At 35.9% G+C, this 15,844-nt stretch overlaps 1 protein-coding gene across 4 annotated transcripts; it reads left to right on the forward strand.

The window, feature by feature from the left end:
• Positions 1-9,866: 9,866 nt before the first annotated feature.
• On the forward strand, positions 9,867-15,508 carry LOC115439279 (zinc finger protein 271-like). Of its 4 annotated transcripts, none has more exons than XM_030163102.1 (3): positions 9,867-9,968; positions 11,623-11,903; positions 14,341-15,508. In XM_030163102.1, exons 2-3 carry the CDS (start codon positions 11,735-11,737, stop codon positions 15,318-15,320), a joined length of 1,149 nt encoding a protein of 382 aa, XP_030018962.1. In that variant the 5' UTR covers positions 9,867-9,968; positions 11,623-11,734; the 3' UTR covers positions 15,321-15,508. The 4 variants fall into 4 exon arrangements, with proteins under 4 accessions (XP_030018962.1, XP_030018960.1, XP_030018958.1 ...); XM_030163100.1 differs by having other exon boundaries at positions 9,873-10,152; XM_030163098.1 differs by having other exon boundaries at positions 9,873-10,144.
• Positions 15,509-15,844: the final 336 nt, after the last annotated feature.

Consider the following 15,844-nt stretch of genomic DNA (forward strand, 5'->3'; position numbering starts at 1 on the left):
GGCGTCACGTCCTTTATCTCCTCTGTGACTGAGGTGGAACGGTTGTGTTTTCGGCGTCGTCCGTGTTGTCTGTTCTCCGGTTCGAGGCTGGTTGTAATCTCACGCCGATCACTGCCTCCTTTTCCTCCTCCTCTTGCTCTGTTCTCTCTCTCTCTCTCTCTCTCAGCTGCTCCCCCTCTTCCTCCCCCTCCTCCCCCTCCTCCTCTAAAACCCTCCCGCTCTTTCCCTCGCCGTAGCATTAGCGTTGGGGAGGGGATCAGAGGGATAGAGCATGTATGTGACCATGTGACCTGACGCTGTAGTAGGATTCCCCACCAGCTGTCGCTCTCATTCCTCCGTCGGCTTCACCCACACCTTCGTACGTCCATTGACGGGTGGTGTTGGTGAACTGTCAATGAATCCGGCAGCAGCTAAAGCACAGACAGGAAATTAAAGTTCAAATCAGAATACTGTTTTTATCAAACATTTACCACATTAACATGGAAAAATGCAGATTAAAGGAACAGTATGTGTTTTTGTTGCTACTTACCGCCCCTTTTTGTGCCACAAAAATCAACATTATGAAAATAACTGAACTGTTTTACAGGGTTTCAGACCTGCACTGTGTTGTCTTTGTAAATTCAATCATTAAAATTAATAATAGAGCCTTTAATTCAACACAACAGGCCATCTAATGTGCAATATTCAGCACATAGATCTGCAAATCTGTACTTCATAGTTATTTAACAGTGATTTTAATTTTTTTGTGGGTGGGATAATGTAAAGGGGTCATTACTGGAACATAAACCCCAACAAAACTGATTAAATTATTGAAAAATCATCAGTGTGGAGAAAAAAGATAACCATTCTAATGATGAAAATAAATAAATTACAAAAAATAAAATTAAAAATTTCATTGGTTTAAAAAAATTCTTCTACTAAAAAATAGCAGATTATTCTACCATGTAGCTGTAGTATTGTTGGTAGCTGTACTGAAACAACAGAGTATCAACACAAACCTGTGTAATAATCATTTTAAATTATACTAGTTTTACAGAATTGTGTTGTGTTTGCTACTGTTTTCATTGACATTTCATTTACATTACCACTACTCAGGCCACAACTGATGGCAAAAATGAATTGCCTAAACCCACCATATGCTACATGTCCTTAGCAGTTAATGCTACATCCACCATTAAGCAGCTAATAAAGACTACATTAGTGACCAGCTCTGAAACCCAAGAAAAACCACGCAAATACAAAGCAAAAGTAGATGGATTATTGGAATATATCTGTTTACTGACACAAATAGAATGTCAATTAAATACTATCATTGAATCCTGCAAAACATAATCGGCTAAAGCCAGAATATGCTACATTTCCATGACAGCTAACAGGTAAATTTAGCTAATATATATAATGAAAGTGATAAAACAGCTAAGAAAACACAGACACATAACAGGAATTTTCATTTTTGTGTGTGGGATAATGTAAGGGGTCATTACTGGAAAATAAACCTCAACAAAACTGATTACAGTACTAAAAAATTACATACATTCTACCATGTAGCTGTAGTGTTGTTGCTAGCTGTACTGACACAACAGAGTATCAACACAAACCTGTGTAATGATCATTTTAAATTATACTAGTTTTACAGAATTGTGTTGGGTTAGCTACTGTTTTTATTTACATTCATTACGTACATTTTTAAACCACAATGGATGCCATTTTTCTTTTTAGCAAAAATGAATTGCCCAAACCTACCATACACTACATGTCGATAGCAGCTAATGCTACATCCACCATTAAACAGCTAATAAAGACTAATTTAGTAACTAGCTCCTGAACTAGAGCTGGTTAGAGTATTTAACAGCTATAGAGTTATTAGCATAGTTTCCTGTCATAAACAGGTGAATCTTATCAAAACTATACCCATCATATGCTACATTTCTATAGCGGCTAACGACTACAAAACAAACTAAACAACACAAATAAAAAGTGGAGTTAACATACAGTGATCTGTTACTTTTTCGATATAATTTCTTAAAAGTAGTTTCCATCCACAAAAACACAAAACCCACCAAATGCTACATTTCTTAAGCAGCTAAGAGCTAGCAGACAAATTTAGCAGTTAGCTCATGAATATAGAAAACACTTAATCCATTTAAAGCTGTAGAGCATGTTTTGCTTTACTTTCATCAGCACTGTTTCCAGTCAATCAAAAAATAATTATCTTAACCAAGCATAAGTCAAAGATCTCCTAACTTTAGCCTCAATATCTTTGCGTATGACACATTTCTGTTGCAGCTAATAGCCTATTACAACCAACAATAAATAACATGCAAATCTATGAACTACCTCACGGACACACTAGAATTTAACAGAAAGATATTCTTATTAAAGTCTTGGTATAACTTCATAAACATTTCTTCCAGCCACAGCAGGCAGATTTTACCAAAAACTAATTAGCCATTTCAGTCATATCTCAGTAGCAGCTAAGAGCTAACATATAAATGCAGCAGCTAGCACAGGAACGTAATTAAGTATTTGACACCAAAACAGATGGGCAAAACATAGAACTAAATCTAAGATGATGTGATCTGTTATTATACTATAATTTCATAAACACTGTCTCCATTTATAAAAAATGTTTATAATTATTTTTAAAAATTACCTATAGCTTAGCCACCATATGCTATGTCTTTGTAGCAGCTAAGAGCTAACATATAAATGCAGCAGCTAGCACTGGAACATAATAAAGGTTTTAACACCTAAAGAGACAGACAAAACAGAACTAAACCTAAGATGATCTGTTATTATTTTGGTATCATTTCATAAACATGTTTATATATATATATATATATATATATATATATATATATATATATATATATATTTTTTTTTTAAATGTAGCTATAGCTTAGTCACCATATGCTAAGTCTCTGTAGCAGCTAAGAGCTAACACACATTTAGCAACTTGCTCCAGAAAGTAGTAAAACCAGATGAAGAGAGACAAAAAAAGAGAAAAAAACTAACAAAAAAAGAGACAAAAAAAACAAGAGTGTATATTGATTTATATTTTAAAACAGGAACTCAAATAGGCTAAATGCTAATATTGTATTGTGCTAGCTACACTTTGATACATGCTCATATTTAAGGTGTGATGGGTGTAAAGGGACAATTTGAGTCTCCGGACGATGTGAGTCAAGCGTGCGTAGAAGCTTTTATCTCTGTCGGCCATCTTTTACGACTTTCTACAGCAGCCTTGCTAGGACAAATGACTCGCTATGGCAAGCTCACAGATCACATCGTTGGCATAAAGCTGCGATTCCCCTCCACCGCTCAGTTTCCCCCAGATTTAGATCAAAACGTTTGTCAGCTGGATAGGCTCTCAGCTGACAAAGAAACCAAAAGTAGGCATTTAAACTGACCCTAAAAATCACCTCTGATCGCTACAAAGACACTCCTTGGAGGTAAAGTCTGTGTACTTTTACATAATATGACTCATACAACAGTGATTTGTCCTAGAGAGGTTGCCATAGCGACTCATAAAAGATGGCCGACAGAGGGCGACTCAAATCGTCCCTTGACAGTGGGTATTTATAGCCTGTATCTGCTGATGCTAACATGTAAAAATTTAAAAAAAAAACAAAAAAAAAACAACACAACTATTAGTATATAAAACAGTTTCCAATAATAACTATAATATTCTTACAGATTTTTCAACTGACAAGTGGCAAAAACTAAAGTGTTGTGGTTTAACTGGACAGAAGGGGAAACACAAGGATACTTCCGAACTAAAACTGAAATGTAACGTAAAAGGTTTTCTGTAAAAGGAGATTAGAGAAGGAACAATGGTCTGGTTCAGGTTTGAATTTGGGAATTATCCAACTTATGTTCACAAATGGATGTTACTCATAAAAACAAAAGCTGTCAGGTGTAGCTGATTTTTTTTTTTTATTTCACTATGTTTTTCAAGAACAATTAAATAAATAGAAAAGTTTGTGCTACCATTCACTAATAAATCCCAAATATTGGTTATCAGTACAAAGGGTTATAGAGTTGAACACACGGCTTCTTTTACCTTCTGGTATCAATGTGAGCATATTATGTACTCTTTGCACTTCATGTCATTAAAGGTCACATTATTTCTCACAGTTTGTTTTAGGTCAGAATTCTGAAGTCATTCATTTTTGCCTGATTTTAAAAATTCTGACCCATCCACTATAATCAGCACATTATATTCCTACATCCTTCGACCAAGTGAGTAAAAAAAAAAAAAAACACATTTAAGCGTTTAACATTTGACCCAGCACAAAAACAATAATGTACACAAACCAATGTTGGTGTTAATCATTGACATATGCCAGGATGAAAAAAAACAAACAAACAACCAATTTCTATATAGTATATTGAAAAAAAAGAATTTTATGGGTGTTTTTTTGCATCGAAAATATGGTTTGTTTCCATCACAACCATGGCATTTAAAGGGTTAAAATACGATGGTTATTGAGTATTTGGTATTTTTGTTTATGGCTCAAGCTGATGAAATACAAAAAATATACTTTTTTTTTTTTTTTTTATAAATTTACTTATGGATTTTTAACAGTAAAACACAGACGTATCATACAGTGTGTGCATTTTTACTGTCCTTCTAAACATAAATCCCCACCCCCAGCTTAGAGATAAACTTAAAAATGTATATATATATATACCAAAAGACATCAGGAATGAATAGGAAGCATGTAGTATTTAAGCATATTCTAGATGTGAAAATATAGCAAAAGCAAAATAAATAAATTAGTAAAAGAACATTAAATTAAAATAAATAAATAAATAAATTACAGAGAAAAACAAAACAGTTTTACAAGTTAAAAACAAACTGTATGAGCAACATTTTGACATCACTATAGCACTGCACAGATTATGTGCTATTGGTGGTTAGAAAGGACAGGATACCGGAAGGTTAAGTGGGTTTTACGAAGAAAATGGTAAAGAAATGAAGTTAACTATAAAAAGTTCTGATTGTTTTCATCACTTTCCATGTTATAGGTAAATACTAAACATGTTAAAACTAAGAAAAAACACTGAATGAGATGGTGTTTCCACCCTTTTGACTGGGACAGGAGTTATAAAAAGTTATTAAAAATAAATATGAAAATTAAATGTTCTAATGTTACATAAGAAAACAGAAAATAGAGCATTTGGAGGTGTTGACCTGTTGTGTATAATATGCTATTTTCTCTGTTTTTATTGAGAATTTTCCAGTAAATTCTAGTAAATTTACAGAATCGACTCTGAAAAAGGTCAAGATTGAAACTTTATCTTCAACAACAGTTACTACATGATGGTCTCATATCCAATAATAACACATTACACACTCGCACATGCAGTGAGACTGAACAACAGACGCGATGCCAGTGACACAGAATAGAAATCAGAGAAAACACACACATTGGAAATGTGTTCGCCATTGTGTTATTGAACAGAAACACACACATGTGAAGCCCACAAACACACACACAGAGTCATTCTATCCTTGAGGAATGAGGAAAAGGACATCCTGTGGTGCTTCCCCTGAGCTGTATAGCTGGAAACTCCCACCCCAGAACAACAGGAACGGCCTCAGAAACCCACTGTTCCCCACTTGACAAATCAGCCTCATTACTTCTGTTTCCACAGTAGTTCACAGCCCACAGACACATGGATTAGTAGAACAAACACACGCCACCATACGCCGATTTATGGCTTTTCTACTGGTGTGTGGCTGCAGGATACTCTGGACCAAACACACGCTCAAACACTGAACTTCCAATGTCTTTAAAGCAGAGTTTTTCTTACACTGAGCTGAAATAATTCTTGGATGCTTAAAGTGTGAAACTGTTGCCAGGATAGAAACGACAGAAGGTGAACGGTGCCATCTGCTGGACATGACGTGAACAGACACAGTAAACAGGCCCTTTCCCACCAAAAGGCCCAGGAACTTTATTACCAGGAACTTATTGGGGTTAAAGAATTCCTGGTAACTGCGTTTCCATCGCACCCGAAAGTTCAGGGTAATTTATTCAAATCAGGTTGATGATGTATGAGGAGCAGGAACAGAACCTGTAGTCCAGTTCATGTCCATTCACAAACTAACCTCTAGTTCAATAAAATGACACAGTACTGAAGTGGACGGGTTGGGTTTAACATTTTACTGGTTGTTGAATCACTGAATCCATCTGGAATACATTTGAAATGAAGTTTACCATCATTACAGATCCTTAATTTGTATTTAAAAATGGTAGAACATGTGTTTTCAACTTCTCATTCCTTAAACTAAATCGCATTAACTTTCAGTGTGATGGATGGTTCTGTTCCATTTCTACTGTTTTACAGATATAGTCCAGGTTCAACCTAAAGTCAGACACATTTACTCAAATACCTGCATTTAATTCAACTGCAGATTACTGATAAAAGTACTTTATACTCATATTTTGACGCCTTGTAAATGAACAGACAGTATTAGGTTAGATGTTTTTGTTTTTTTTTAAATTGAAACAAAACAAAAGGTGCCTTGAGATTAAAAGGGAAATAAACACGTGTGAAAGGTTCAGGCTTTTGGACCAGGGTCTGGTCCAGCTGGTCCAGGACAGCCGGTCTGGACCTCCATGGTCCTGGTCCCTTTTTCACTTTCCTACAGGAAAAGTAATGAAAATGTTAAAATGAATAAAGAACACATGATGACAGATTCCTACCAGTGTGATGTGACATGTGACCTGTCTGACCTGGGCCGTTGTAAACAGTAGACGATGGACGAGGACACAAACGAGCCACAGGTTCAGAAAAAGAGGCGAGTCCGTCCGGTCCATTTCAGGTGGAAGTCACAAACATACAGAATAAATCAGTGTTCAGCTCACGGCGACAACATGAATACATTCAGTTCTGTGATTTAGGTTTAGTGTCAGACTGTTGACCAGTTAGCATTAGCATTAGCATTAGGTTAACTGGACTTCACTTTTGTCTAAACAGCTGATGTTCCGCTGACTACTGTTACAGCATGGAATGAACTAAACAGTGAATATTTCTGTCATATTCAGACCATTGGTTTGTTCGACAGTCGGATCCACTGCGACCGTTGTGCTCCTTTAGTTTCTTTTAATCCTGCATACATTTCTTGGGCTTTTCTCGTATTTCTTTAGGCGTGTCTTATATTTGGCTCCGACAGCTTTTACTCGAACTTCACTCGTTTTGTGTCAGCGATTCAAAGTTCGCCTGAATTTCCTCGTCATCCGTCCACCTGTAGCTTCTCTTTCGGTCCATTTTCCGAATTATCAAAATACAAAGCTTGTGGAAATTAAACGAGTTAAATATTGGCGGTGAACTGTTAAAAACTCCACTTCCTGGTTGGGGAGGGGCAGGACCTCGCCTCACCTATCAGGCCACACCCAACCATTTAAGAGGAAGGATCAGGCCCAGACCATCCTCTTTTCCCTTTGTTTGACCAGGAGCATGTGGCCTGAAGAACAGACAAAGACTTAAATGCACAGACTGGATGGATGCACACCTGAGTGAGTTATATTTTGTGTTATTGTTAGTTGAATATCGTTGACTATGTTTGGAATTGTTTTGGTAATACAGTTATTGTTTCCCTTTGTTTAAGATTCAAAATCATCTTATCCATGTCATCACCTGTTCTATTCCACCTGTAAATAATCTGCCTGAAGAGAAAATAAAGCATTAAACAGAATCCCTGACCAGTTATCATATCTGACCGTATGCCAATGCAGAAGTTTGAATTATTCCAACACAAATCAGCCCTTCAACATCAGCCTTCATAGTTTTTACAGTGAACAGAAAGTGGAAATGCTGCTGGTCTAGTCCACCACTCAGCCTTCTCCTGCAGAAAGTTCCTGGTAATCTGGAAAGTACTACCTCTGTACCAGGAACTTCTTCGGGGTAAATTCGGGGCCGGGGGAGCGTCAGTTACCTGGGTAATTTTCGGTGGAAACGCACCAGGAACTTTGAAAGTTCAGGGTAATACAGAAAGTTCCTGCAAAAGTTCCTGCGGTGGGAAAAGGCCTAATGAATTCATCTGTTACGTGATCAAATGTTCACTTTCACCATTTGGAGTCAATTATTTACTACACGCAGCATATTTTCAGTATTTAAAGCATAAAGAACTTTATCATTTTATTTATTTACTATTATTTCAGTTATGTTGACTGACGCGCTCACATGTATTATGAGTTTTCTGGTATTACTAAGTTATGGAAGTGTATTTATGTATTTATGGGAAGCAGATTCAACTTATAATTGACTTATTTGACAGTGTATGTATTAAGACTGGGAAATATGATCAAATAAGTCACCATGACAGAAGTTTTCTTGTCTGTAGTGTAGATTTTAATAGGTACCACCTAAATGTCAAAACACATTTTCTGATTTTTTTTTTTTTTTTTTTTTACAGTTATTTGTGGTTTTAAATTATTAAAAATTAAATTGCCGCAACAGACAGAAATAACATATACATAAAGAAAAAATAACAATAACATAACAAGACAAATAATTTACTTTATGTTTATTTTGTGCATTTTCTTTACTTTTGATTTAGTTTTGTATGAAAACTGTAAAAGATACAAGACTACAAAAAGATGCAACAAGATGATTAATTTATGATTCATGATGAATCACATGATTTAACAGACTTCAAATGAAATTAAGCACACAAAATCAGTGAAATGAGTTGAACCACTGTAACAAACCCTACAGACAAAAGAAAAATCCATTAATATAAAACTAAATAGCAGTAATAATAAAAACTACTAATCTCAAAGAAAAATGATGCTATAATATTAAAATATAATTCATGTATAATATAAATTTCTATTATTATTATCATGGTTTTACATTATGTAAATGTGTTAGCAGTTTAGCTAGCAGATAGCATTAACTAGCTGAAAAATCAATAATTAATATTAAAGCAGAATTTGTTGTAAAACATTTTCGTCACAGCTACAGGATCTGCTGAAGGTGACATAGGATCAACTGGTGAATAAACTGATAAGAACTCTAACATTCAAAAAAGTTTTTTTTTTTCTTTTCTTATAGTTTTTAAAATTCCCAGCCAACAAATGCAGCAGACATGAGACATTTATTTCTACAAATAAATTTAATACAGATGAGATTATGACTTTATTTTTTAAAATACTGTGACTAATTTTAGACTTTATTTTAACAATATTGTGACTTTTTTTCTTGATAATAATAATTATGGTTTTATCATATAAATGTGTTAGCATGTTAGATAGCATTAGCTAGCTACAAAATCAATATTCAATATTACAGTGGAATATATATTATGTAACATTTATGTCACAACCAGTAGAGGTGCTGAAGGATGGTTAGGATCAGATCAGATTAGATTAGGGCTCTTTTTTTGTCATATTGTAACTGTTTTTCTTTAAAATACTGATTATGGAATTCTAATCGTGCGTCTTAATGTGTTAGCCGTTAGCTAGCATCCTCGATTAGCTAGCATTGTTAATTAAGGATAAACTGGGTAAAAGACAAACTCAGTGAAGATTTGAACCCGCATGTGTTTGTTGACAAAGGATGGAAAACATATCTTATTGTGCTTAGTTCGTATTTGTGTTACTTACCAATTTTGAAGACAGAATTAGAACTGGACAGGCGGCTAATGCTAACTGGGCCAAACTCCGGGAAAGTTTTTGGCCATTTTAGGACGCCATTAAAGCTAACAGTCTCAACATGACAGCAGTTATTTACAGTTTGACTGTGTATTAAAGTAGTTAAGGGTGTTTTGTTTTTTTACCTTCAGGGTTGTGGAGGACAGTCATGTACCGGGTGTGAACAGTAGGAGGCGGTAAAGTTCCCTCTCGGTGACCCACCGGCGGTAGAAGAAGAGCTGGTCCATCTGCTATGAGCTAGCTGGTGTTTTTAGCATCATGACATCCTGACGAGGAGGTTGACGGTCTGATCTGGGCTCGGTACGAGTGGCACCTGTTCCAGAACCAACTGTAACAGATCCATAAACCGGTCCTGAGTCAGTGTGTGTTCGTCAGAGGTTAGTTTTACCCGCAGCTGCTCCGGACATGGATCCAACTCCTATGCTAATGCTAACAGTCAGATGCTAATGCGGAAAAAACAGAAGGACTGAGTGAAGGTGAGGAGGTAAAAGAGTGGTTTTATTCAACATCTATCAGTCATAGTTGGTTCACATTTAGGCATGTTTGCTGTTTTTAATTTTAAATTTATTTTTCGAGAAGTTAAACTCATATTTCCTTGTGGAGTCGAACAGTAAAAGTAAACTCCGGGAAAGTTTTGTCAGTTTAAAGTTATTATTAAAGGTGAATGTGAACAGAACAGACTTTGTTATAGAACATTTATGTTCCAGTAAAACAGTAGATCTGCTGAAGGTGGATTATGACCAGACTCAGGATTAAACTGGAAGAAAGAATAACATTAACAAATGATATTTTTATAGAGTTGTTAAAATCACCATCTGATCCAATGTTATGTTATTTATTAATTCATACAAATTAGTTTAACACAGATGAGATTATGGCTTCATTCTTCTAATGTTGTCATTATTTTCTGGAAAGATTTGTTCAATATTATGACTGTCTAAATACCTGATATGACGCCTCAGTTTTCAGTTACTCTGCATGTTATTAAAACTTGTCTTTGTTTGAGTCATTAAATCCTAAACTTTCCAGACTTTTTTGTTTTATTTTTTTGGTCACATTTATTCATTTAACATCTAAGCATCTCATCCTAATAGTCCTAGTTATGGCATTAGGCTGCTTTTGTTTGGTCTGTACTGAGCTGTATTATAAATACAGTTCATTTGAATAATTTGTACGTACAATATCTCAAAAATAAAGCCTTGAGAATCAGATCAGAATCTAAATTACTCCAGTGTTATGTACTTGTAATGTACAGACTGATGTTAAACAACAACTGTGATCAATATTGGATAAAAAATATTTAAATGATAAGTTTTTATAAATTCAAATATGTTGTGACACAGGGACAGCAGTTTGTACCTTTGTTCAGTATCAGAATAAAAGACTTTACTGAAACTAAAACACTACAAATATGTTAATAAACTTTTATTTACATACATATTAAAACTGCAGTGATACATACAGATAATAGCAGAGCATATTTGACTCATAATTGGATTGTGCATAACCTTTCTGCATCCTTGTACTATTGAATAATTTGTTTCTACAGATTCAGACTTAAAATATCACTGATACAAGCAAGCAAAAGTATTATTGTAAAAGTTAATTGTGCATTTAAATCTTTTAATCCTTTTTATGTTTCATTTTGTATTGATTAGTAGGCTCGAAACTTCTGATACTGAAATCTTGCAAACAGTTCCATAAAATAGATTTCTTAAGCTAAAAAATGAGCTTATTTGAGAATAGAGAGGTGAAACTTTAGTGTTTGACACTGATGTTCACTTTGGCTTGATCTGGCCTTTGTAGTATTTGTTGCCTAGAAGCAGTATATATTAAGTTTTTTTTTTTTTATTATTTATTTGTGTGTTAAATTCAACTTTTATTTCAATTCTCTTAGAAATGTTTTCATTTATTTCTCCAGATTTCTAACCTTTAATGTTGATTTTCTTCCCAGGATGCTGTGTTCGTGGTCCTGGTCTGAGTGAGGTGGACTCTGAAGGCAGACCTGGAACCGTGAGGACGCCGTCATCGTTGGACTTAGTTGTGTGGTGGAAAAGGCCTTCATCATGACCAGGACGGTGCAGATGGATCTGCTGAAGGCGCTGGTCACAGAGTGTTTGTCAGCAGCCGCCGAGGAAATTATCAGGATTGTCCAGAGGACGATAGAGGATCATGAGGAGGATGAGTTCTGTCCACAGTGGACGGAGGACAGACGCCTCAGACAGATGGACGTCGGTAAGACACATAGGAAAGGTCAAAAATCTGATTTCCTCTGACAAAATAATCAACTTTTAGAACATTTAGCCATTATTCACTCATTACCTCGGCCAAAGAGGTTCTGTTTTTGCCGGAGTTTGTTTGTCTGTCTGTCTGTGTGTGTGTCCGTATGCAAGATAACTCAAAAAGTTATGGACGGATTTGGATGAAAATTTCAGGAAATGTTGACACTGGCACAAGGAACAAACAAATAAATTTTAGTGTTATTATTGACCTTATTAGTTAATGGTTAAATATTTAGAGAAACATTAATACAAGATAAAAAACTGAACCTAGAACTAGTTCTGTGAACGTTTCCTCTGCATTTAACCTTATTAATCACCATTTAATAATAATAATACATTTTATTTATAGGCGCCTTTCTTTGCACTCAAGGACACCATACGGTAAAACAGGAGAGTGTAAAACAAACAATAAAACAGAGTGAAAAATAAAAGGCAGGTTTAACAATTGGATAAAGCAATTGTGTTCACAAAGAGAAAGTGGTCCTAAACAGATGGGTTTTGAATTTGGATTTGAAAAGAGGAAGTGAAGTGATATTTCTGAGCTCCGGTGGAAAGGACTTCCAGAGTTTACTCTAATATTATCCTCTGCAATTTGGATTTTTCAGTTTAAATCATATTTTCTCCTATATTTAATTCACTGATCATGTAGGTGTTCAGTAAAGCTCAGATTAAATTCAAAGGTTATTATTTTAAAACAGAGAAAACTGAAGAAAGTTTTGTTTCAGTAAAATCTATCATTAACTGAACAAAAACAAACATCTACAGCCACTGTCATTTGCCGTGACATGTAAAAATAAATTTCTTTTCACATTTAACTTTTTCAAAGTAATTTATCAGCATTTATCATGTCATCATTTTTAGATATTTTCCTTTTGTTTAACTAAAATATCAGGAGAGAGAGAGAGAGAGAGAGAGAGAGAGAGAGAGAGAGAGAGAGAGAGAGAAAAACAGACCAGACTTAAAAAAAAAAACAAAAAAAAAAACTGTAATGTATGGTGAAGGTACAAAAATACGTTTAAGTGTTTAAGTTTTTAAGGTTACATCAAGTTTATGACCAGAGTTTATAAAGTCAAGGGTTATTACATTAAAACACAGAAAGCTCCAGAAAAGGTAACTTTTTCACCTCTGTAAATGTCTTTAAATGTGTCACAACCCTGTAATCATATCATTTATAAAGGAAATACTGCAACCTGCAGACCTCACCAGAAATAAAAAAAAAAAAAAAAGAAAAAACAGTTCATTAAAGTAATTTTATATCACAGTCCACAGGTGATGTTTAATATAAATACAGTTTCTGACTCGTTGCTTCCACCTCGTGGCTGGATCAGGAACTACAATAACACGAGTATTTATGTCTAATTTTACTCAAACATCAATATTTTCTTAAAGTTTAATGGGAGAGTTTTCTTCCTCAGTGAGATGTGAAGAAAGTAGTTGGTTAGATGCGGTTTAAAATTATTATTTACAGTCAGAGCAGGAAAAATATTTTAGAAATTTAGAGGAAGAACATTTAAAATCATTGTCATGGATTAAAAAAAATAATAATAATGTTGAGAAATAAAGTGAAAACCATCTTTGAGGTATTTTGGAAACAAAGGTAACAATTTAAACCAAACTAAGCAAAGTACTGATATTTATCCATAATATAAAACCATATTCTGATGCAATACAACGAACAAAAGGATCGTCTTAGTTTTAGAATGTGGACTTATCTGTGCTCTCCTAAAGTTAACCTCCTCAGACCCAGAGCTATGGGTTTACTGTCCATGTTTGGGGACAAGAGTTTCACAGCTTTATGCAAAAAAAAAACCCTCAAAACAAACTGTCCACTGCAAAGGACATTCCATAAAAAAATGCATCTGAATAAACTGTTGCATCATGATGTTTCCAATATCAGCAATTATTTAATTAAAAAAAGCCCAAACTTGTACTTCCCTGGGTCTCAGGAGGTTAGATATCCTCTTAATGAAACCTTTTTTTTTTTTTTTTTTTTAATTCAAAAAGCATTTCAACTTTAGGCTAATTTTGAGTAAAAAAAAATCAAACTAAAACAAATCTAAATACTTTTTTTCATAATTTCGGCATGAAAGGGTTATTATACTCAGATATTTGACAGATCCATGTGGAAATTCTTTCCCCAAACAGGATTTCCCGACTCAGTCATGTGGGATACGCTAATTTTATGGTGGTTTTATGAACATTGGCAGTAGTTGAAACTATATTCTGACATTAGTCCTTATTGTTTTGTATCTTAGACCCCTGTTAGAAAAGAAACACCTGAATCCAACATGTCCACATACTTTTGTCCATGTCGTGTAAATCAAAGTAAAACTCTGATGTCAGTTTTTTTCCGATCTAAACTTCGTCCTTTGCTTTTTGTCCGCTCACAGATGTGAAAACGCCGTCTGATGAACAGACGGACGACGCTACCTCAGAGTCTAAACCACACCGCATCGAACTGGACTCCGATACCGAAAACTCTGACGTGGCCCAGGACCTCGATGAACCTCTGAACGTCCTCAAACCGTTCTCGTGTCCCATTTGTCGCAGTGGGTTTTCGTCCAAAAAGGCGATGGCACGACACGTGAAGAAGCATCCGGAGGGCGTGGCTTCGTCTTACCAGTGTCAGCTCTGCGACCAGCGTTTCTGCGACAGGTCGGAGTTCATCGTCCACGCCAGGATCCACGAGGAAATCGAACCGCGACAGAGTGAAGACGGTGGACAAAGCTTCAACCAGAGGAACGGTTCGGGTTTGGAACTCGCAGTAGAGGAAACGGAAAAGGAAGACGATGGCGAAGGTGGTCAGTCTGAGATAAAAATCCTTCCACTTCCAGTTCCGTCGTATAATCAGACGGACTTTGAGCAGGAGTCTCTTCAGCCGCTGTGTCTGTTCCACATCCAGAGAGTCTCCAACGGCGATAAAGACGCTCAGACTCTCCTCGATGTGGACCAGATAAAAACTGAACCGCCTGAACCGGAACCCGCCTTCGAACGTCAGCAGAACTCGGGTCCCTTCGCGGCCGAGGACGCCGGAGCCGAAGCGAACGTCCTGATGGGAAAATCCACCGAGCTCATCCTTCAGGTGGAGGTGGGCACGTCACAGAAACCCTACAAATGCCCCTACTGCTCCAAGTGTTTCTCCCTGACCAAGACTCTAATACGACACATGAAGATCCACTCCGAGGACAAGTTCTACCGGTGCCGGCTTTGCGGACGGAGGTTCTGTCAGAAGTCGGACCTGGTCAATCACACCAGGGTTCACACCGGGGAGAAACCCTACCGTTGTCAGGAGTGTCACAAGGCCTTCGCACAGAAGGGAAACCTGGTGGTTCACATGAGGACGCACACGGCCGAGAAACCCTACCCCTGACCCGGATCACAAAACCAGAAAAAGACCAGAACTGGGAGTAATCGGAGAAGTCTAAAAATCAGATCTGATGCGTTTACGTAGACCACTTCAGGGACGTCACAGTCATTTTAGTTCAGGTTCCACTATCACATTTGATCTGAAGTCAAATACCTTCATAATAACCTAAAAATAATGACAACTACACATTTTTCTCTTTGTTTTAGTTCAATAAAAAAACATGAAATTATGAAAATATTTACAACAAGTGGTTCCAGGCACAACAAACCCCGCCCCTCGCACGTATTGTATCTTATTTTGTCATCAATCCAACTGATGTCATCATGTCTATGCGTGTGCTGATGTCATCATATCAATTGCCTCCATATATGGGACAAGTTTGAAGTAAATTGAAATAAAATTGATGTTTTTATAGATGTAAAATTTTGCCAATTATAAGAAAATGAGAGAAAAATAAGATGAAAAAAATTCCAAAAAATTGTAACTTTGACCTATTTTTCCCAAAATGTAATCACATCTATTCTGGG

This window comes from Sphaeramia orbicularis, chromosome 19, assembly GCF_902148855.1.
Source record: "Sphaeramia orbicularis chromosome 19, fSphaOr1.1, whole genome shotgun sequence".
Lineage (NCBI taxonomy): Eukaryota > Metazoa > Chordata > Actinopteri > Kurtiformes > Apogonidae > Sphaeramia > Sphaeramia orbicularis.

Excerpts from the sequence above, each read along its gene's own strand:
- LOC115439279 (XM_030163102.1), top strand. The coding sequence starts at position 11,735 with ATGACCAGGACGGTGCAGATGGATCTGCTGAAGGCGCTGGTCACAGAG. Across the intron at positions 11,904-14,340 it reads CCTCAGACAGATGGACGTCG|ATGTGAAAACGCCGTCTGAT; the intron begins GTAAGACACATA and ends GTCCGCTCACAG.